The following is a 23899-nucleotide window of genomic DNA, read 5'->3' as shown; positions in this document are numbered from 1 at the left end:
TTTAGAGAAGAGCTAACACCTATCTTACTCAAACTCTTCCAGAAAATTGCAGATGAAGGTAAGCTTCCAAACTCATTCTATGAGGCCACCATCACCCTAATTCCAAAACCAGACAAAGATGCCACAAAAAAAGAAAACTACAGGCCAATATCACTGATGAACATAGATGCAAAAATCCTTAACAAAATTCTAGCAAACAGAATCCAACAACATATTAAAAAAATCATACACCATGACCAAGTGGGCTTTATCCCAGGAATGCAAGGATTCTTCAATATCCACAAATCAATCAATGTAATACACCACATTAACAAATTGAAAGATAAAAACCATATGATTATCTCAATAGATGCAGAGAAAGCCTTTGACAAAATTCAACACTCATTTATGATTAAAACTCTCCAGAAAGCAGGAATAGAAGGAACATACCTCAACATAATAAAAGCTATATATGACAAACCCACAGCAAGCATCACCCTCAATGGTGAAAAATTGAAAGCATTTCCCCTGAAATCAGGAACAAGACAAGGGTGCCCACTCTCACCACTACTATTCAACATAGTGTTGGAAGTTTTGGCCACAGCAATCAGAGCAGAAAAAGAAGTAAAAGGAATCCAGATAGGAAAAGAAGAAGTGAAACTCTCACTGTTTGCAGATGACATGATCCTCTACATAGAAAACCCTAAAGACTCTACCAGAAAATTACTAGAGCTAATCAATGAATATAGTAAAGTTGCAGGATATAAAATTAACACACAGAAATCCCTTGCATTCCTATATACTAACAATGAAAAAACAGAAAGAGTAATTAAGGAAACAATACCATTCACCATTGCAACAAAAAGAATAAAATACTTAGGAGTATATCTACCTAAAGAAACAAAGGACCTATACATAGAAAACTATAAAACACTGATGAAAGAAATCAAAGAGGACACAAACAGATGGAGAAACATACCGTGTTCATGGATTGGAAGAATTAATATTGTCAAAATGGCTATTCTACCCAAAGCAATCTATAGATTCAATGCAATCCCTATCAAGTTACCAACGGTATTTTTCACAGAACTAGACCAAAGAATTTCACAATTTGTATGGAAATACAAAAAACCTCCAATAGCCAAAGTAATCTTGAGAAAGAAGAATGGAACTGGAGGAATCAACCTGCCTGACTTCAGGCTCTACTACAAAGCCACAGTCATCAAGACAGTATGGTACTGGCACAAAGACAGAAATATAGATCAATGGAACAGAATAGAAAGCCCAGAGATAAATCCACGAACCTATGGACACCTTATCTTTGACAAAGGAGACAAGGATATACAATGGAAAAAAGACAACCTCTTTAACAAGTGGTGCTGGGAAAACTGGTCAACCACCTGTAAAAGAATGAAACTAGAACACTTTCTAACACCATACACAAAAATAAACTCAAAATGGATTAAAGATCTAAATGTAAGACCAGAAACTATAAAACTCCTAGAGGAGAACATAGGCAAAACACTCTCCGACATAAATCACAGCAGGATCCTCTATGACCCACCTCCCAGAATATTGGAAATAAAAGCAAAACTAAACAAATGGGACCTAATGAAAATTAAAAGCTTTTGCACTACAAAGGAAACTATAAGTAAGGTGAAAAGACAGCCCTCAGATTGGGAGAAAATAATAGCAAATGAAGAAACAGACAAAGGATTAATCTCAAAAATATACAAGCAACTCCTGCAGCTCAATTCCAGAAAAATAAATGACCCAATCAAAAAATGGGCCAAAGAACTAAACAGACATTTCTCCAAAGAAGACATACAGATGGCTAACAAACACATGAAAAGATGCTCAACATCACTCATTATTAGAGAAATGCAAATCAAAACCACAATGAGGTACCATTACACGCCAGTCAGGATGGCTGCTATCCAAAAGTCTACAAGCAATAAATGCTGGAGAGGGTGTGGAGAAAAGGGAACCCTCTTACACCGTTGGTGGGAATGCAAACTAGTACAGCCGCTATGGAAAACAGTGTGGAGATTTCTTAAAAAACTGGAAATAGAACTGCCATATGACCCAGCAATCCCACTTCTGGGCATACACACTGAGGAAACCAGATCTGAAAGAGACACGTGCACCCCAATGTTCATCACAGCACTGTTTATAATAGCCAGGACATGGAAGCAACCTAGATGCCCATCAGCAGATGAATGGATAAGGAAGCTGTGGTACATACACACCATGGAATATTACTCAGCCGTTAAAAAGAATTCATTTGAATCAGTCCTAATGAGATGGATGAAACTGGAGCCCATTATACAGAGTGAAGTAAGCCAGAAAGATAAAGAACATTACAGCATACTAACACATATATATGGAATTTAGAAAGATGGTAACGATAACCCTATATGCAAAATGGAAAAAGAGACACAGAAATACAGAACAGACTTTTGAACTCTGTGGGAGATGGTGAGGGTGGGATGTTTCAAAAGAACAGCATGTATACTATCTATGGTGAAACAGATCACCAGCCCAGGTGGGATGCATGAGACAAGTGCTCGGGCCTGGTGCACTGGGAAGACCCAGAGGAATCGGGTGGAGAGGGAGGTGGGAGGGGGGATCGGGATGGGGAATACGTGTAAATCTATGGCTGATTCATATCAATGTATGACAAAACCCACTGAAATGTTGTCAAGTAATTAGCCTCCAACTAATAAATAAATAAATAAGCAAAAAAAAAAAATATGATCTTAGGCTTCCCTGGTAGCTCAGGGGTAAAGAATCTGCCTGCCAATGCAGGGCACCCAGGTTCAATCCCTGGTGTGGCAAGATCCCACATGCCTTGGAGTAACTAAACTCGTAAGCCACAACTACTGAGTCTGTGCTGTAGAGCCCAAGAGCTGCAACTACGGAAGCCTGCTCGAGCTACGGCCTGCACTCTGCAATGAGAGAAGCCACCACAATGAGAAGCCCGTGCTCTGCAACTAAAGAAAAGCCCTCGCAGCAGCGAAGACCCAGCACAGCCAAACATAAAGTTTTTTTTAAAGTATGATCTTCTCAGCTGAATTTATAACTAGTTGCACTTCAAATGAGGGTGACCCAAATGAACCCATATCTGATTTTTTCCAAATACTCTTATTTGCAAACATTTTATCCTACATATCATAAATATGTTCTTCCTTGTTACACTGTAAGTTTCAGTCACCTGAAGCTTAACATAATAATGTTATCTTGGTATGACTTTTGTTCTTGGCTGTATCTTGTGTATTTCTCAGCAATGATTTTGAGGCTAACGGAATTTACATAGGAAAGGAATGGCACACAAGCAACATCTGGCCCACAGATACCTTTTCTTCGACCTGGGTAGCATTTTGCAATTTTTAAATTACTTACACTCAAAATTTGCAAATTTTTACATAAAATCACAGGCTTCTGGCGCCTACTAAAAAAAACTTAAACGACCTTGGCAACACTGAGCCCTGAGTCCTTGTTGCTGCCTGCAGGCTTTCTCTAGTTGCAGGGCAGGGGCTTTTGGGGGGGCTTCTCTTGTTGCGGAGCACGGGCTCTAAGCACCCGAGCTTCAGTATTTGAAGCGCATGGGCTCAGTAGTTGTGGCTTCCCGGCTCTAGAGCACACACTCGGTAGTTGTAGGGCACAGGTGTAGCTGCTCTGCAGCACGTGGAATCTTCTCGGACCAGGGATCCAACCCGTGTCCCCTGCCTTGTCAGGTGGATTCCCAACCACGACCACCAGGGAAGTCCCACTGAGTCCATATTCTTTATGTCAGTCGATATTTATCATTATGCTTGTGTGGTTGTTTCCCTTACTGTGAAGAAAAGTTTTTCAAATTCTCCTCTACTATCCAATCTATTATGTTTACAGTTTTCCTTCCTGATCCTGTTATCAAATTGAGTTTGTGCCCCAATTCTAGGATGTCCAGGAAGGTACACTAACTACTTTGGTTGATGGAATCAGACATCCTGGACTTGAATGTAGACTCCCACAATTGAGTTTCAGGTTTTCATCTGTAAAGTGAGGACAGCAGCAATATTTACCTACCTCACAGGACTGAGTTAATAAATGTAAAATGTTTAAGACAGTGCCAGCAGTTTTATCAAAAGGAAATACAATGGCCCAGAAGCCCAGGGACTATGACTATCTTACTTAACACTGAATATCAGTGGCCAGCACAGAGCTTGGAAGGTCAATGCTGCTGCTGCTGCTGCTGCTAAGTTGATTCAGTCGTGTCCGACTCTGTGCGACCCCATAGATGGTGGCCCACCAGGCTCCTCTGTCCCTGGGATTCTTCAGGCAAGAATACTGGAATGGGTTGCCATTTCCTTCTCCAATGCATGCATGCATGCTAAGTCCCTTCAGTCGCGTCTGACTCTGTGCGACCCCATGGACAGCAGCCCCCCAGGCTCCTCTGTCCACGGGACTCTCCAGGCAAGAACACTGGAGTGGGTTGCCATTTCCTTCTGCGTGGAAGGTCAATAAATATTTTTAAGTAACTGGGGGCAGGGGAGGAGGGAGGAAGAGTCCTAACAATGTAGTAGTACTTAGGCAGAGGACTGACAGGGTCCACTCTCTTTGGTAGGGACACAACCACGTTATACGGAGCACTTGAAGCAACCGAGGACACAGAGCTGAATTAGATCTGGGTGAGGAAAGACTGGTTGGGGGGATGTTATTCTCACATTTTTTGCCATTCTGGGAAAGTGTAATTTTCTCACAGTCTCACTGGGGAAAGTAAGGACGAGGAGGTAGCAATAAGAAATGAACTTGGCTCTTTATGGAAAGGTTTTCCCTAGCAGCTCTGGTAAAGGATCCGCCTGCAATGCAGGAGACCCCGGTTCGATTCCTGGGTTGGGAAGATCCCCTGGAGAAGAGAGAAGATACCGACTCCAGTAATTTGGCCTTGAGAATTCCATGGACAGACGAGCCTGGCAGGCTACAGTCCATGGGGCCGCAAAGAGTCAGATACGACTGAGCTACGGAAAAGAATACGCAACCAACTCTACTAGGTACCCTGAAACGAGTACTGTGACTTTCCCGGAGGCGCAAATGAAGTGCGATCACCAGACGGAGACGCAAAAGCAGGAATTCTACCATAACGCTTTAGATTAGGGCTTCGTTCGATTAGTGAGAGTCTGGCGGGAAGAGGAGAAGGCTGTACAAAGGAAGTGATGTAAGGTGTCACTCACTTGACGCGAGTGAGAGTACACGGGCTGAGATGCGGAAGTATCGTCTTGATTGGTTATTTTCTTGAGACATCGTCCTATCTCGGTGGTTCTCGGCCTTACTTCCGTTTGCGCAGTTTGTTTTGCCCTTTGTAATGATGGCCGCCGGAGCTTCTGGCTCTCACCGGAGCAGAGGGCGAGTTTTCAGGAGCTTGGCCCCGAGAAGACAGGAAAAGGCGTAGATTCGTGGGCACTGATTGGCTGAAGCCCTAAGCGTTCTGGATGCTGATTGGCTCTGTCCTTCGCGGGAAGGAGTTTGTGGCGCCAGCGAAAAGTAGATACAGCGCGGCGGGAGCGGCAGGGGTGTTGAGGGGGTCGGCCAACCCACCAGACGGGAACCTTCTGGAACTCTCTCCTGAGAGAACCGTGTCGAAGATGTGGAACAGTATGATGGGCGGGGCGCGTGATGAGAATCGCAGAAAAGATTTAGCAAGGCGCGGGGTGGGAGAGGCCTGTGGCGGCGAGGATCGGGGAGGAGCTGGGGGCCGGCTGAGGGGGCGTGTGGGCCGGGGGTGGTGGGATGGGGCGGGGGACGGTTAGGGAGACACTGGGATGGTTAGGGTGAAGTCTGGGGTGGGGGTCGGGTGGGTTTTTCAGAGGCTTGGAGGGCGGCACAGGTGTTTATACTGTTGTTGTTTAAAACCAGGTGGATTTGAAAGCTATAGCACCTCCTCTTTCGGAGGAGCCAGCAGCTACACACAGTCTCCTGGGGGCTTTGGATCGCCGACAGCTTCACAGGCCGAAAAGAAATCCGTAGGTTGAACGCTTTTTCGTTTTATTTTATCCTTTTCTGAAATTCTTAACTCACCTGTGAGAGAAAATCTATGAGACGAAGGAAGGGTGTTAAACCTGAGCTGTAATTGTCAATTATTATCGAATTTTATAATTGAATGCTGTTAGTATTGAAAAGTGATGTTTTCCCTAATTTTGCATCCACTGTTAACTTGACTTTATTTTTAAATTTACCAATAGAACTAATGAGTCAGTCTTGTGGGAAAAAAACTTGCTTGTATAGCCTAGTTTGCATTCTTCATGTATTGAAAGTCAGTTTTCAATGAAATGTAATGAGGTGCTCTGAAAAGTGAAAGTTATCAGTCCTTTCCGACTCTTTGTGACCCCATGAACTATACAGTGCTTGGAATTCTCCAGGCCAGAATATTGGAGTGGGTAGCCTTTTCCTTCTCCAGGGGACCTTCCCAACCCAGGGATTGAACCCAGGTCTCCACATTGCAGGCAGATTCTTTACCAGCTGAGCCTCTAGGGGAGCTGCAATGAGGTGCTTCCCTGATAGCTCAGTTGGTAAAGAATCTACCTGCAATGCAGGAGACCCTGTTTGATTCCTGGGTCCAGAAGATCCCCTGGAGAAGGGATAGGCTACCTGCTGGAGTGTTCTTGGGCTTCCCTGGCAGGTCAGCTGGTAAAGAATTCGCCTGCCATGTGGGAGACCTGGGTTCCCTCCCTGGGTTGGGAAGATCCCCTGGAGAAGGGAAAGGCTACTTACTCCAGTATTCTGGCCTGGAGAATTCCATGGACTGTATAGTCCATGGGGTTGCAAAGAATCGGACAAATGAGGTGTTCTAACGCAGTGGAAAGAGCTTGGTCTTTGAAGTCTAGTGGATATATTATATGTTGAACCGTTGCTCTGCCACTCCTTGTAGAGTCTCATCGGACAAATTTCTTAACTTTGGGAGTCCGTTTTGCACCTGCTAAATGGGATTAATAATACATACTTTACAAAGTTGTGAGACTTAATATTATAGTAATATAATTATGCCTATCCCAGAGTTGATTTCAATAAGTGGTCCCAGAGAGTATTATTGAAAACAGCTTGAGTTTTGGAGCCAGAATACATGGTGTCCAGAATCAACTTTGCCTTTTAAGTGTTGGTGTGAGTTTAGTGAAGCAACTTACATCCTTAGTTTTGGTGGCCCTTGATTTTTCTCATCAGATAATAGTACTAGTACTACTCATGTCACAGGGTCGGTCTGAGGCTTGATAAATAAAGTAATGTATAGGAAAGTGATCTGTAAAAAGCTACCCAAATGCTTGTTATTCACTCTTTCAGAAATAAGTTTGCATTTAATAGCTGCTGTTGATTTCATCTTTTTAAAAATACAGAATTTGGTGTTAAGATTCAGTATTAGTCGGTTCCGTGTTTTTTGTCCAGGTTGATAAGCTTTTACCTGAGCTATTGATTCACAGGTGTGTAGGAAAGAATTCATTGATAATTCCCATACATTTGGGCATTGTTGTGTATTTTTCATATGATTATTTTATATAATCCTATAAGAGACTTATTATTTACTCCATTGCACAACATAGGCTCAAGGTGATTAAGGGACACCTGAACTTGCATAGCTAGTAAGACAGTGCACATATGATGCTGCACAAATCCAAAATCTGGTGAGCAACTTATGTCTGTTATATCTTTTTCCCAGGAAGACCAGAGGGAACTCCAAGTCCTCTAAATTTGTCTTCTTTGAGGCTGTAAAGGAAAACATAAAAGATAGATCATTGGTTCTCATCTTTTCTTCTTAAGCTTAATATTTTTCTTCATTTCGGGCTGTTAGAATTTTTATCTCAGCATCTCCACCTGACTGGGGCTGTATATTAAGACCAACTCTCAGAAAAGTGATAGTGATGGTTGTAAGCTGGAGTCTCAAACCCAGGTCTTTTGTGTTTAAATCCAGTGCCTTTTCCATAGTAAATTAGGTTAACACTCTATCTAAAAGGTCTCCTGTTGACTATAAACCTGTTATATTTGATCAATTCATGTGAAATTTCCAAAATTTATCATGTTTTGCCTTTTAAAATGGTGGGTTTTTTGTTTTTTGGGTTTTTTACGGTATTGTCAGAGTAGCCAGTGGTTCATAGTCAACTAAAAAATAATTTTTTTTCAAAATTAAACATACTTGTGCTTGCACTCTCTCTGAGACGCTTTGGAAGAAACCGGGACCTCTTTGTGATCAGTTCCTGGCGCATAATAGGTGCTCGTTAAAACACAAGAGGGCTTCCCAGGTGGTTCAGATGGTGAAGAATCTGCCTGCAATGCAGGGGACCAGGGTTGGGAAGATCCCCTGGAGGAAAGAATGACTGCCCATTCCAGTATTCTTGCCTGGAGAATTCCATAGACTGAGAAGTCTGGTGGGCTACAGTCCTTGGGGTCACAGAGTCAGACACGACTGACTGACTAACAAAACACAAGAATCCTCTGTGATTTGAGGCAAATTTGAAGGTGTTACTAACACCTCAGTAATTACCCATATATAACATTTTTACCTGAGGAATAATAATTTTTATTGAATACATATGGCTATATATAGAGATTGATATTAGTGCTTTTATGTACATTATATGTTTTGTTTACAGCTCCACAGGTTGATATCCTCATTTTACAGAATAGGTGGCAGTGTGTCCAGGGCTGTGGAGGGGGGTTTGAACACAGGTTATAGGACTGTCTGGCTCCAAAGCCATGTTCTTGCTGCTCTTACCATAGTGGCTCCTAAGTTTTCTTATGCTAAAGATACAGTGAAAATCTCAAGTGTGATAGATGAAAACAGAACCTCCACAGATTTTAAATGTATAAATACTAATATAGCATATAACTTCATTTACCAATACCATAAAATTGGAAAACATAGTTTGTTCCTTTACATCCTTATTAAAAGCTATTGCAGATAGAAAGAGTGAGGAACAATAGCTGGCCTAATAATTGCTGATATTTCTTGAGTGTTTATAGTGTGCCAGATAGTCTAGGTACTTCACCATATATTTACTTCTCATAATGATTTTTAGTGATTTTATCATTCCTTGTTTTATAGATGAGGAAACAGAGGTAAACAGATGAATAGAGAAAAGTGATCAAGGGCACACTACTCCTGAGTGGTGGAGCTATAATCTTTACCCTCAAGCTTCGCTGCCACCTTTTGTGACATATGTGCTGGTAGTTGGCTGGGCTTACTTTCTACTATCCTGGCAGTACTCACTATTCAAAATTATGCTTCAGTAAAGTGAAATGTTGCTAGTATCATGGACCTTCAGAGATAAGCTTTGACTTCTAAATCAGTTTTACATATAGAACAGTTACTGGGTTTACATTTTACTGATTTCCAACAGGAAGAACCCTCATCTTTAATGCACCTTGCTTTTTCTGTTTTGTATAGAGTCCTTCCTAAAGAGTCTATGAAAGTACATATTTGCTCTCAGTCTGTAATGCATGTTCCTTACCCACTGTTTTTTCACCATCAAAATTTTTATGCTTCAAGGTCCAGCCTAAATGCTCCCTCTTCTTGAAATTTCCAATAAACTTTCCTGAGATTCCACATAGAGTTTCTCATTCTGTAGTGTACAAAGATCAAGATAGTTGTTTACATTTGTACCCCCTCTAAGCTAGGAGTGTGTTGAGGGCAAATCCTGTTCCATTATACTCATCTTTATGTCCTCTGACCAGTGGTAGGCAAAATAAGAGTTCACGCTGTTGTTAGGTTGCTTCCGGATGTGAGTTGGGTGTCTGTCCTCTTCTGCCCATTGCCTCCTGTCCCTTTCCTTTAGGATGTCCAGTGTGACCACGCCTTAATCCCAATTCCCCCATACTCGTGTTTGATTGTCAGAACATCTATCCTAAAGCTGTACGTCTAAATTTCTGTTGTCATTTATCATGAGACTTAGAACAACTCCAAAGTTCTCTCTGTGCTGACCATTTCTCAGACCCCTTCTCATCAGTGATGAATATCCAGCTCCAGCTTGCCTTCATCCTGAAGGTGGAGTTTCTTCTTAAAAGTCTGTTCCAGAAGCAGGTCCTTACGCTGTCCACAATCTGGTCTACTCATTTTGGTGATCCCTAGTCCAGCACAGACTTATCCATTCATCAGGAACTTTGGAGTCAGACAGACCTGGGTTTGAAATCTAAAGTATGGCATTTGTTAACTATATAACCTTGGTTTTCACCTGTATGAAGTAGAGATAGGATCATATTGAAGATTCAGTGTTATATGTATAGTGCTTGGCACATAGCAGGTGCTAAATGAACAGTAGTTAATTATTTTCTTGATTGAATTTATGCATACTTTTTTTTTCAGAGAGCTCGAGCTCAGCACATTGTACCCTGTACCATATCTCAACTGCTTTCTGCTACTCTGGTTGATGAAGTATTCAGAATTGGAAATGTTGAAATTTCACAGGTATGGAAAATAATTTGTGCAAGAGTCACTTAACATGAAGAATGAAATAAAACTAACATCATTTAAAAATACATAAATGTTACTTTGGTTTCCAAGAAAACTAAACTTTTTTTCCTTCTGGTCTAGGTCACTATTGTGGGGATAATCAGAAATGCAGAGAAGGCTGCAACCAACATTGTTTATAAGATAGATGACATGACAGCTGCACCCATGGATGTTCGCCAGTGGGTTGACACAGATGTAAGTAGTTGTTTTGGAATCAGGGTGGGGTTATTTTGGGACTTTGGAGATGTCGAACTTTTTTAGTTTTACTTTTTAAAGGCGGGTCTTGTTATAAAAATAAAACATGAGCAAGACGTCAAACACAGAAACCCTAACATGAACGGTCAATACATTTTATTTCATTAAAATTTAAAATCTTTGAAACTTCCCCAAATACTATAAACAAAGTTAAAGGGCAAGTGACAGGACATACTAGAATGTAAACTTTGTGAGTACGAAGATTTTTTATGTTGGCATTGTATCCCAGTACCTAGAACAATGCCAGTTACATAGTGGGCCCTGAGTAAATATTATTCAAATGAGTGGGAAATTTTTTTGCAACATATTACAAACATTTAAAATTTTTAATTAATGAAAGTTCTTACAAAGGAAAAAGCAATTGCACCTTAGGAAACAGGGAAAGAAATGCACAAGTAATTCATAATATGTGAAATATAAATTGCAACAACAATAAAAAAGCAGGTTTACTGAACATTAAGATACCACTTTTAACTTATTAAATTGGCAAAGAAAAAAGAATGGCAATGTCTACTTCTGTTGAGAGCAGGAGGCACTTAATTTGGGGAATGGTTTGTCAGTGTTTGTCTGGGAAAGAGTATACCATCCTACCTTGATGTTATGAGTATAACCTTTCTCAAAAATCAGCCTATGATCAAGGTCACCCATCACAGAAAACTTGACCTAGCAGTCTACTGCTGGAAATTTACATTAAGGAGATAAAGATGTGTGCAAAGTTTCAGTTGTAAGTTGATCATCACATTATTTATCATAATGGAAAACTAAAAGGAATCTTGATGTTAGCAATAGGATATTATTAATTAAACCATGGCATAAATTTAAAATACTGCAAATGATGTAGAAATGTATGCATTGTCACAAAGAAGTGTTTACCATAAATGTTGAGAGGAAAAGAGCTTGTTAAAGATAGTATGTGTGATGTGGCCCCATTTTTGCAAAGCAACATGTATCTGAGTGTATGTATAAACATGGAGAAAATAGACTGAAAGAAGATATATGCTTCTTACCCTTTTATTTTTTAATTGGGCAGAAGCCTTCTAGGTTTTCGTTTTTGCTGCACTGTGCAGCTTTTGGGATCTTCGTTCCCTGACCAGAAATCAAGCCATGCTCCCTGCAGTGAAAGCATGGAGTCCTAACCATTGGACCTCCAGGAAGTTCCCAGATTCTTCATTTTTTAATGTTGTTTTAAAAGTGCATTCATTTTATAAAATTTGGATACTTTGTATGCTATTTTCACTTCAAAAGCTACAATCATCTATGAAGAGTTAACTTGATAGTTATGCGTTCTTTATTTTTTGCACCTCAGAAAAATATAGGAGAATTTATTGAACAATTATAATTGGAATACCGATTCTGAACTAGACTGCTTGATTCCAGGTAGATGAAGAATGTAACCACACAGTCCCTGCCATCAGGTGGGGAGGTGATTACTAAAGATGCCTAATACTATGTACTCATGTGAAGTGTATGCTGCTCACTTTTATAATAAGTGAGCATTTAAAGATTACCTGAAATCCCACATCCCAAAATGATGACTGTTACAGTGAAAGTGAAGTCGCTCAGTCGTGTCCGACTCTTTGCGACCCCATGGGCTGTAGCCTACCAGGCCCCTCCGTTCATGGGATTTTCCAGGCAAGGGTACTGGAGTAGGTTGCCCTGTTAGAGTACATTTTGATAAATACCCTTTCAGACATTTCTCTCTGCATACTTGTACATTTATGAGATGGATGCCTACAGTTTTACATAAAGGATAATAGGATATTCAACTGCTTCATTATCTGCCCTTTTCACTCAGAACTCCCCCATTTCTGGTGACCACCTATTCCATCATAAGGATACATCATCCCTTGCTTCTAGACCCAGTCAGAACATTTAACTTATTTCTATCATTTGTTATTATAGAATAGGCCCCAGTGAGTATCTGTGTGTATATTTCTTCATGATTATGAAATAATCTCTTTAAGATGAATTAAACTAGGTTTTCTGGAGGAAATTTACATTTTAAAATACTTTGTTTTTTGGTTAATCTTATATTTACGATTTTGCATTTTTTTATTTAATTAGTGCATGAGAATGCCCAGTTAGTTCCCCACACCCTAACAGTAGGTTTTATGAGTCTTAAATTTTTGTATGATAGTTTAAAAAATACAATCTTGTCATTGAGAATGTTATTTTTATATGTAATTTAGTTTTAGTGAGATTGAATTTTTTTTAACTATATTTAAACAAGACTGGGTGCTGACTGTGGCTCAGAACACAAACTCCTTATTGCCAAATTGATACTTAATTTGAAGAAAGTAGGGAAAACCATTAGGCCATTCAGGTATGATCTAAAGCAAATCCCTTATGATTATACAGTGGAAGTGATAAATAGATTCAAGGGATTAGATCTGATAGAATGCCTGAAGATCTCTGGATGGAGGTTCATGACATTGTCCAGGAGGTGATGATAAAAACCATCCCCAAGAGGAAGAAATGGAAAAGGCAAAATGGTTATCTGAGGAGGCTATTTGTAAGAATAGCTGAGAAAAGAAGAGATGCAAAAGGCAAAGGGTAAAAGGAAAGATACCCATCTAAATGCAGAGTTCCAAAGGATAGCCAGGAGAGATAAGAAAGCCTTTCTAAGTGAACAATGCAAAGAAATAGAGGAAAACATCAGAATGGGAAAGACTAGAGATCTCTTCAAGAAAATTAGAGATGCAAAAATGGGCACAATAAAGGTCAGAAACAGTGTGGGCCTAACAGAAGCAGAAGATATTAGTCAGAGACAGCAAGAATACACAGAAGAACTGCACAAAAAAGATCTTAATGACCCAGATAACCATGATGATATGATCACCCACCTAGAGCCAGACATCCTAGAATGCGAAGTCAAGTGGGCCTTAGGAAGCATCACTACAAACAAAGCTAGTGAAGGCGATGGAATTCCAGTTAAGCTATTTCAAATCCTAAAAGATGATGCTGTGAAAGTGCTGCACTCAATATGCCAGCAAATTTGGAAAACTCAGCAGTGACTACAGAACTGGAAAAGGTCAGTTTTCATACCAGTTCCAAAGAAGGCAATGCCAAATAATGTTCAAACTACTGCATAGTTGCATTCATCTCACGTGCTAGCAAAGTAATGCTCAAAATTCTCCAAGCTAGGCTTCAAGAGTACGTGAACCGAGAACTCCCAGATGTTCAAGCTGGATTTAGAAAAGGCAGAGGAACCAGAGATCAAATTGCCAACATCCATTGGATCATAGAAAAAGCAAGAGAATTCCAGAAAAACATCTACTTATGTTTCATTGACTATGCTGAAGTCTTTGACTGTGTGGATCACAACAAACTGGAAAATTCTTAGGGAGATGGGAATACCAGACCACCTTACCTGTGTCCTCCACAACCTGTATGCAGGTCAAGAAGCAATAGTTAGAACCGGACTTGGAACAGTGGACTGGTTCCAGATTGGGAAAGGAGTATGTTAAGGCTGTATATTGTCACCCTGCTTATTTATATGCCAAGTACATCATGAGAAATGCTGGGTGGGATGAAGCACAAGGTGGAATCAAGATTGCTGGGAAAAATATCAATAACCTCATATATGCAGATGACACCATAACTATGGCAGAAAACGAAGAACTAAAGAGCCTCTTGATGAAGGTGAAAGAGGAGAGTGAAGAAGCTGGCTTAAAACTCAACATTCAGAGAACTTAAGACCATGGCATCTGGTCCCATCACTTCATGGCAAATAGATGGGGAAACAATGGACACATGAGAGACTTTATTTTCTTAGGCTCCAGAATCACTGCAGATGGTGACTGCAGCCATGAAATTAAAAGACACTTGCTCCTTGGAAAAAAAGCTATGACAAACCTAGACAGTGAATTAAAAAGCAGAGACATTACTTTTGCCAGCAAAGGTCCATCTAGTCAAGGCTATGGTTTTTCCAGTAGTCATGTATGGATGTGAGAGTTGGATCATAAAGAAAGCTAAGTGCCAAAGAATTGATGCTTTTGAACTGTGGTGTTGGAGAAGGCTCTTGGGAGTCCCTTGGACGGCAAGGAGATCAAACCCGTCAATCCTAAAGGATATCAACCCTGAATAATCATTAGAAGGACTGATGCTAAAACTGAAACTCCAGTACTTTGGCTACCTGATGGGAAGAGCCAGCTCATTAGAAAAGACCTTGATGCTGGGAAAGATTGAAAGCAGGAGGAGAAGGGGACAACAGAGGACAAAATGGTTGGATGGCATCACCAACTCAATGGACATGAGTTTGAGCAAACTGTGAGATAGTGAAGGATAGGGAGTCCTGGCGTGCTGCAGTCCATGGGATCGCCTAGAGTCGGACACGACTGAACAACAACAACAAAATGTAAATTTGTGGGGAGATTTTTTAGTTGTCTGAGTACTTTGATTCCCTAGGAATGTTTATTTTTGTTTGCAAAAGCCTGAAAAGTAGTAATCTTTTATCATAATTATATTATTTCTCTAGTTTGTCTTTTGACTTTGAAAAGCTTTTCCTTGTTTCAAATTATTGTTTTTTAATTGTTCATTTTTCCTTCTATAATTTCTATGGTTTCTTTTCATTTTTCTATATATGATTAAGCCTTTTTATAATTAAATGATATATTTTAGTAAAAGGAAAGAAGTATAGATCCAGCTTTACTTTTTCCAAGTGGTTTTAAAATGTTCTTTGTGGGAATACAGAGTTTTATCTGTGGTATAGATTCAGCTATGTAAAGTAATAGAATGAAATGCAAATAGTTGATAACCTCCAGGTGATGGGAATTGGAATGCTTTTTATGTTTAAACATCCAGATTTTCTATTTATATTTTATATTTCTTTTTATACTCATGTATTCTCTTAAGTGGGCTTCCCAGATGGCGCTAGTGGTAAAGAACTCACCTACCAATGCAGGAGACAAAAGAGGGTTTGATCTCTGGGTGGGGAAGATCCCCTCAGGAGGGCATGGCAACCCACTCCAGTATTCTTGCCTGGAGAATCCCGTGGACAGACAAGCCTGGTGGGCTATAGTCCGTAGGGTCACAAGGAGTTGGACACAGTTGAAGCGATTTAACGCAAACACACGCATTCTAGAAGCAGAAAAGAACTGAGTCAGCTTATATATTTTTCTTATAAATAATAGGTACATAGCCTAGAAAACCCATAAAGAAATATTAAAATCATTTGTAATTATCCCAGTTAACTTTTGTTAACGTTTTAACATGTATGTTTCACCTCGTGGGAAATAAGCTGAGTCCCAATTGATGAGTCACAATTGATATTCACAGACAGTAAATAGAATTCTCCATTATCCTTTGCAGCAGTGTAAAGTATCCCGTTATATGAATGTGTACTTTTTGTTGGATATTTAGGTTGCTTTAAATGTTTCAGTAGTATTCATAACTATGCTGAGATGACTACTCTTAAAGCTAAATCTTGATTACATGTTGTTAGTAATTTTCTTAAATTTCTAAAAGTAGAGTTGCTGTGCTGAGAAGCATGTCTTACCAGAAAGTTGTGTGCCTGAGAACACTGAATGAAAAGTGCCGTAATTGTTTGCTGGTTTTTTTGTTGTTTTTTTTTTTTTATGTAGAACTTGGAACTGGAAATTACCTTTAGAAATATTATTCTAATTCCTGATTTTATTTTTTAAAATATTAAATTCTAAAAGGCAGGGAAAACTAGTTAGTACTACATTAGGATCCTTTAGCTCTTATTTTAACTTTATCTTCATAAATTTTAAAGAGGCTTTCACCAGTATCACTAAAACCTAAGTGTGTGTTTGTATTTTTTCTGTTAGGATGCCAGCAGTGAAAACACTGTGGTCCCTCCAGAAACATATGTGAAAGTGGCTGGTCATCTGAGATCATTCCAGGTAAAGTGAGAAAAAAACGAAAACAGTTAAAATGTATTTGCATGAAGCAGTTTCTGGAGTCATGCCTACGTTTGGGATACTTAAGACTTAACTAAGTCTCTGTGTTTAATGGGAATTATATTGAAGTTATTTCATTATTTTCTTCAAAAGGAAATAATGAGTTTTTTCAATTTAAAACAAAAAGGTAGAGAAAGAACAAGATCTCAGCCTACAGTTGCCAGCTATGACATTCATTAGGTGTGGAAGGGTAGACACTGGATTTAGAGACTGGACTCTTTGTTTAACCTTGGGAAAATCATTGAACATCTCTGAGCTAGTTTTGTTTTTTTGACTATATTTCATTGACTATATTTGAATTAACTTTGAGCTGAAAATTTTCAATATCTAGCACATTTTCCTCATTTAATAAAATACTGTAACCAAGAAAAGAGCCATGATCTTTTGGCCTGAAATTGACTCTAATGTGCTTAGCCTTTGTTCACATTTTTCTCTTTATTTTAATAGAACAAGAAAAGCCTGGTAGCCTTTAAGATCATGCCCCTGGAGGATATGAATGAGTTCACCACACATATTCTGGAAGTAGTCAATGCACACATGATGCTGAGCAAGCCGAGCAGCCAGGTGAGCAGTTTCGCGCTCATCGTTTTTTCTCTTCCCTGGAGGAACTGCTTCTGTGTTCGGGCTTTGATTTCCTTAACATTTTGCAGGTCGAGCCAGAAGACACGCATCATTCAGTCTTAAAAAAATTTTCTCTGTGAGCTTTGCCATGTTACTTTATTCCAGATGAAACACTAATATTCCTCTCACAATACCTCTCCACTGTCTTGAATGGTTGAGGCCCAGACAGACTTCAAGTGTAGACCCATCATGATAAGCTTAGCTCTTCGCTTAAGGATTTTCAGTCCATATTCAGAGAAAAACTCCAACTAGGACAGCATTTTGCTGCTTCCCTTTCAACCTATTGGCTAAACGAGAAAATTTATTCACCATTATTTTGTCCCTGAAATTATGTTTCTTGTTTCATGTTGAAATTTCTCAACATTTTTTTCTGTAGTATGAATTTAGTTTGACAAGTCCATGTAGGACCACATAAAAGGTTTGTTGATCTGAGCATTAGAATGCCCTTAGATGATTCTGGTAGCAAGGTAGAGGACTGGTTACAGTAGGAGGGGCTGGAAAACTGGTTTGCTTTTGCATCCTGTTCTTTGCCAAGTGTTTTGCTAAGCATTGGGGATACAAAGAGAAATTCATTCAATTTATTGAGGATAGCATATGCCTGTCATTATTCAAGGTCCTATGAACACAGCAGTGAACAAGATGGATTAAGTGTCTGCACTCAAACGTACATTCTTGAGAGAAATGGATCGTAAACAAGAAAATAAATATATAATTATATATTGTTATAGATACTCTGCAATAAGGCAGAGTAGGACAGGACAGTGATGGAGGAAAACATATGGTATAATTTTAGGTGAGAAAAGAACATTCCAAGCTGAGGAAATAAAAAAACCAGAAGCCATGAGATTGCAGCAAGCTTGGCATATCTGAGACCATTAAGAAAGCCACACTGTCTGCAGTGAAGCGAGTAACAGGAGGATGGTAGAGGGATGTAGACAAGGAAGCGGGACCCAGATGAGGTAGGGCTTCATAGCTGTAGTAGGAATTACTTTCTTCTCATTGATAGTAAACTTTTAGAAGATTTTGACTAGGGAGTGATGTGGTGTGATTTACCATTGCAAAAGCTCATTTGAGCTCTTGTATGGAGAGCAGACTGAGGCTCCAGCAATAGCAACAGCTATAATTTAGGGGAATGGTAGCAGCAACTGGGAGAAGAGGTTGGATTCTAATCTGTTTTGGAGGTAGAGCTGCAGGACCTATTGATAGTTTAGAAACAGGATCTAAAGAAAAAAGAGGATTCAGATACAATTCCTAGGTTTGGGGCTTGAGTAACCAGGTGGAGCTAGCAGGTTTTGAGGATAAAATCCAGAATTCTGTTTTGGACTTAACAAATGTGACATGCCAGTTAGACACCCAAATGGAGACCGGAATGGAAGGTTGACTGAATAAGGCTGAGACTCGAGGGAGGGGTCAGGGCTAGAGAGAGCACTTTGAGAGTCATTGTGTAGATGGGATATAAAAGCTTCAGATGAGATGAGATGAGATAACTAGTGAGTTATTAGAGACCTGAGATCTGGAACACTGACCTTTAGGAGTGTGGAGGCACAGGAGCCAGGGAAAGTCAAAGAAGTTGTCAGCTGGGCAGGAAGAAAACTGGGGACTGTGATTCCATAGGATATTCTAAAAAGAGTGTTTTAAGGACGGAATGGAGTTCACCTGGAGAATGCTGCCCAGAAGTCAGGTAAGATGATGAGAGGGGTCTGTCGAATTTGGAAACGTGGATCTCCAAAAGAGTGGATTCAGTAACGGGTAGGGGGAACATGGGTTAGAAAGAATGGGATTGAATAGAAAGTTTAGGGTGTTTATCTTATGACTGTGCTTCATAACATATACATATGTATCAAATGTTCTATGATAAAAATGGTTTTAAAGAGAATAGGTGGAAGTTGTGAGCATAGATAATTATATTGAGAAGTAAATAAAATAACCCTTTCCCTCAATGAGTTTCCTCAAGTATTGGGGGGGGGTGGTTCAGATCACTTAAGCAGTGAAGGCAGCGATGAGTGGCAAGTGCAGTATACCATGGAACCACAGAGAGGAGTTGCCTGTCCTGACCCAGACATCAAGAAAGGCCTGCTGGAGGAGATGATGCCTAAACCAAGTCATAAAATTTACATGGGAGGTAGGGGGGATACCTGAAGCAGATCATATCAGCAGAGGTATCCAGGGAAGAAATAGCATTCAGGTCAGTATTATCATAACATGAGATTTCTGTTTTACCAGAAAGCAGTGTGAAAGCATCTAGCTTGAAAACAAGAGGATCATGACTGATTTTTGTTGTTTATTTTTTTTATGACCTCAAAGCATTGGCATTTAATGGATAAATGTTGAAGGAATGAGTCTCCTGCCTGGATGGGAGTTCCCCTGATGAGCTTCCACAATGCTCTTTTACTTGTAATGAGTACTTAATATATTTGATCTTTTGTCATCTTTATTCAGTTCAATAAATTAAACATTGACTGAGCACCTGCTGCCCACCAGGCACTGCAAAGCTGAAGGGACTTGTAGGAGAAAGTGACAAAACTGTGATGGCTGCTGTGAGAGGGAATGGGGCAAGTGCTCTGAGACCCGAAAGAAAGAGCACAACTAGCCTGGCCTGGGAGGGTGTCAGGGACAGCTTCTTGAAGGCAGTGGCAGTTAAGTTGGGCTTTGAAGGATAAGAAGAGTGTTTCCCAGGCAGACGATGAAAGGAGCATTCCAGACATGGAATAAAGTGTCAGAGGCATGTGTGAATGGCCAGAAGTCCCTGTGTTAAAAGCTAGTGGTCAAGAATTAAAAAAAGACTCTGATGTCTAGTTATGGTAGGTCTTGAATGTCCAGGAGTTTCATGTTATTTTCACAGGCAGGGGAGCCAGCTGAAAGCTTTTAGGTGGAGGAGAGACGTGATCAGAAATTATTACTTGGAGCAATAAGGAGGGTTGATTGACGTAGGAGAGACTTACAGCTGAGACAGTGGTCAGGAGACTAGGGGTGATGAGGATGGACTGGAGCTGTTGAGATTGTATTAATAGGCTGTGGGGACAGACTATGGGAGATGAGGGACTGGAGATACAGATGGCTGACTTCTGCAGGACTGGGCTTGAGCTTACTAACTGGGATGGAATACATAGCGGGGCAGGCCATTTGGGGAGGAAAGGAGTGAACTGTATTTTGAAGTACATGGGACATCTGAGTGGTGGTCTTCAGTTGATGGTTGGGGACAAGGATTTGTGGTCTCAGAGGAAGTCAGGGATGAAATCCTGGGGGAACTATCAGCCTTTTGAAAGATAGGTAGACGAGGAGACTGAGAGGAGATACTAAGAAGGCAGAGTTCAAGAGTTAAGTGGACAGCTAGAAAAATACGGTGCTAGGAAGCCCAGGGACGGGTCCATTTCAAGAGGAGTGTGGTCAGCAGTGTCTCCTGAGAGGTCAAGTGTTATGAGGGACTGAAAGGGATTACTGGCTGTATTGGTTGAAAAGCGTTGGTGACTTTGGTGGGAACAGTTTCAGGGGTATATTTAGGGAGAATCCAAATAGGGTAGAAAAGTGAAAACAGTGACTATAGTCTATTATTTTTTAAAAGTTTGGTTAAAAAAAAGAAGAGGGTGATGAGAATTGTGTCTCCTTTTCTCTCCTTGTAATGCTTAATGCCTAGCTGACGCTTGGTAAGTGCTTGCATGATTGAGCACCAAAGATAGATACCACTATAGCAGAACTCATTAATTTTCTTTGCTCTTTTTCCTCTGGTTCCTCTCACATTGCAAAGAAAAGGGGACGCCAGGAAGTACCTTTCTCTCTGTTTAATATGATATATATACTTCAGAGATGACTTTATCTTATGAAATACTCATTAGATAATAGCTGTCCTTTCCAGTCTAAGCAATTGTTACTTGGAAAATTCTGCTGAGAACATTCCGTGGCGATCCAGTGGTTAGGATTCAGTACTTTCACTGCCGTGGCTTGGATTCAGTCTCTGGTTGGAAAACTAAGATCTCATAAGCCATGCGTTGTGGTCAGAAAAACAAAAAAAAATTTGCTTAAATTGTTTTTTGTAAACTACTTATTAAGCTATTTAAAAGAGCAAGAACTATGTTTAAATTGGTAAACTTACTAATGTTGTGAACTTCCTTAATTCAGCCCTCAGCAGGGAGAGCACCTATCAGCAATCCAGGAATGAGTGAAGCTGGGAACTTCAGTGGGAATAACTTCATACCAGCAAATGGCCTCACTGTGGCCCAGAACCAGGTAAACAATGGAGTGGCTCCAGACTTTGCAAGATGCAGAGCTGTAAATTGTTACTTTCTTAATGGTGCTAAGTATCTGACTCATTTCTTTCTTATAAAGAGATTCTCGCTTGATAGGAGGGAGCTAATTCATAGTAGTTATTGAAATCTTTCTGATTTGAATCTTCAGGTGCTGAATTTGATCAAGGCTTGCCCAAGACCTGAAGGATTGAACTTTCAGGATCTCAAGAACCAACTCCAACACATGTCCGTAGCCTCAATCAAGTGAGTATTTGGTTTCTGTGAGCTAAGGTTCCAGAATGTACCCATTTCACCTCACCAAGGTTTCCTTTAATGAGAAGTGAGTTAAAAAAAAGAAATAAGAGGGAAGTTGTTCAGTCATGGAAAAATAGAAAAAGGACTCATAAAGATGGTGCTGCCTGTCACTTCCCTTATCCATTTTTTCATTCAACAAATCGTAAGTCCAGTTATGTGTGAAGCATGTCATTTTGAGCAAAAATTGACCTGATAGCTCTTATAGAATTTAGTCTAGAGGAATGAGATCCTGGCTCCTGGTCCTCTGGTGTACAGTCTCATTGGTATTACTGTTCCAGATGTGGAGAGTATGCCTCATGCTATCTGGACCTAAAGCCGTTAGACAGTCCTTCCAGCATCATTGTCCTGATAACCTGTTAGATGAGCAGCTTCCTGATTCTAATGAACTCATCAAACAGAGTATTGTGTTTGTGATAGCTGTTACTATAAATCAGTTGAAATTCTAGATCTCAGTAGAGAAAAATGCTCATGTCTCATTCCATTTCCTGTCCTGTAAGATGAGGATAGTAATTCCTAAGAGTTACTGTGATGATGAGGTGGAAAATGGCGGTTACAAGTGCTTTCTAAGTTGTTACTATTATTAAATATGATACTGACACTAACTCTGAAGGCCTTAAAACCATTTCTGGAAGACCTTTTCTTTCCTTCCTGCAACTTTATTTCCCAGAGGGAAATTGGAGGGCCCATGGATGGATGAGGAGCTTTTTTTTGTTTGTTTTTAATAGCTATTTCTACTAGGAAACATTATGTGCAAGCTGAACGACTAGATCCTAGTTTCAGATGCTCATTTAGACTGGTATTTAAGTGAGGTCCCACTTTCTTTGCTTTATACAATCTGCGAGAGGGATCCAAGGCAGCCCTAAAACCATTGTCTCCGTGGATTACCTCAGTTTTGCAATTGAACTGATGTTTCTCTCTGCAAGAGCCTTCTATGAGCAAAGTGGCTGTGAATTGGTAAGGCATCTGCCTGCCAATGCAGGAGACACACGTTTGATCCCTGGGTCAGGAACATCCCCTGGAGAAGGGCATGGCAACCCACCCCTGTATTCTTGCCTGGGAAATCCCATGAACAGAGGAGCCTGGTGGGCTACAGTCCATTGGGTCACGAGAGAGTCAGACACAACCTACTGACTAAAACAACAAGAGAGAAAGTTGGGAAATGAGGGAAGTTTACATATTCAGCCATATCTAAAAGGCAGTTTCCTATCTTCTGCATTAGAGTGTTTTCTTTCTTTCTAGGCTAGCTGTGGATTTTCTAAGCAACGAAGGACACATCTATTCCACCGTGGATGATGATCATTTTAAATCCACAGACGCAGAATAACTGGATCTAACTGAGTACCTGAGATATTTTCCAGTTGGACCATTTTTTTGCAGCCTCTTGTCACCAGCTGTGCATATAATTGGCGGGTTGACTTCTAGGAAGTAGATTTCATCTGTAAAAGATCTCAACTGACATCCTTTTGAAACTTACTACTACTCTTCTGTGTTTTTGAAGCTCAAAGGGATATGGGCCTCTGAAAAGGATATAAACCAGGGCAGAATTTCTTAAAGAAGTAACAGATTAGTTAGTTACAACATCAAGCTAAATGGAATTGAAAGAGAGATGCTACCAAGAGAGTTGGGCAGTACTGCTTAAATAATGCTCAAGAGTTTCTATTCTTAAATTGTTTCCTCTTGAGAGAAGATGAGCAGCACTGGGCCCACTCACCTCTGCCTTTTTTGGTTCCCCACTTTGGTTTTGTGGTGTTACTTTCAGAATTGCACTTTTTTCACCTTGTCATAGTAGCTGCCAAAAGTGTGTTTTTATAAACCTGGGTTCTAGAGTGCTGGCTTCCTGGGGCAGAGGAGAGAAAGAAATGCGTGTTGTACAAAATAAGTACGTTCATATGTTTAATAAAATAGTTATATTATTGAAGTAACTTGTAAAAGTGTTATTTCCTTATGCTGCAATAATTAATACTTTATCATCTCAACTGATTCTTAGATAAGTTAATGAGGTGTAACATGCAAATAAAAGTTCTATAACTGCTTTAACTGTGTTTCTAAATGACGTCGTCTACCAGCAGCTGTGTGAAGGAGGCCCCACCCCCCTTGGTTTCTGACAGAGA

The 23899-nt window shown here is 40.1% G+C and overlaps 1 protein-coding gene across 2 annotated transcripts; it reads left to right on the top strand.

The window, feature by feature from the left end:
- The first annotated feature begins 5354 nt into the window (after positions 1-5354).
- On the top strand, positions 5355-23710 carry RPA2 (replication protein A2). Of its 2 annotated transcripts, none has more exons than XM_043909428.1 (9): positions 5355-5502; positions 5875-5981; positions 10307-10408; positions 10535-10648; positions 16498-16572; positions 17077-17193; positions 21367-21474; positions 21643-21737; positions 23028-23710. In XM_043909428.1, exons 1-9 carry the CDS (start codon positions 5451-5453, stop codon positions 23110-23112), a joined length of 855 nt encoding a protein of 284 aa, XP_043765363.1. In that variant the 5' UTR covers positions 5355-5450; the 3' UTR covers positions 23113-23710. The 2 variants fall into 2 exon arrangements, with proteins under 2 accessions (XP_043765363.1, XP_043765362.1); XM_043909427.1 differs by having other exon boundaries at positions 5458-5613.
- The last annotated feature ends 189 nt before the right edge of the window (positions 23711-23899 follow it).

Source organism: Cervus elaphus, chromosome 8 (assembly GCF_910594005.1).
Source record: "Cervus elaphus chromosome 8, mCerEla1.1, whole genome shotgun sequence".
Classification (NCBI taxonomy): Eukaryota; Metazoa; Chordata; class Mammalia; order Artiodactyla; family Cervidae; genus Cervus; species Cervus elaphus.
This window is presented reverse-complemented; position numbering and strand designations above follow the sequence as displayed.

Bases quoted from the DNA above. Each gene is read 5' to 3' on its own strand.
- RPA2 (XM_043909428.1), top strand. From the start codon at position 5,451: ATGCTGATTGGCTCTGTCCTTCGCGGGAAGGAGTTTGTGGCGCCAGCG. The intron at 10,409-10,534 runs GTATGGAAAATA...CTTCTGGTCTAG, and splicing joins GAAATGTTGAAATTTCACAG to GTCACTATTGTGGGGATAAT. The intron at 21,738-23,027 runs GTGAGTATTTGG...CTTTCTTTCTAG, and splicing joins ATGTCCGTAGCCTCAATCAA to GCTAGCTGTGGATTTTCTAA.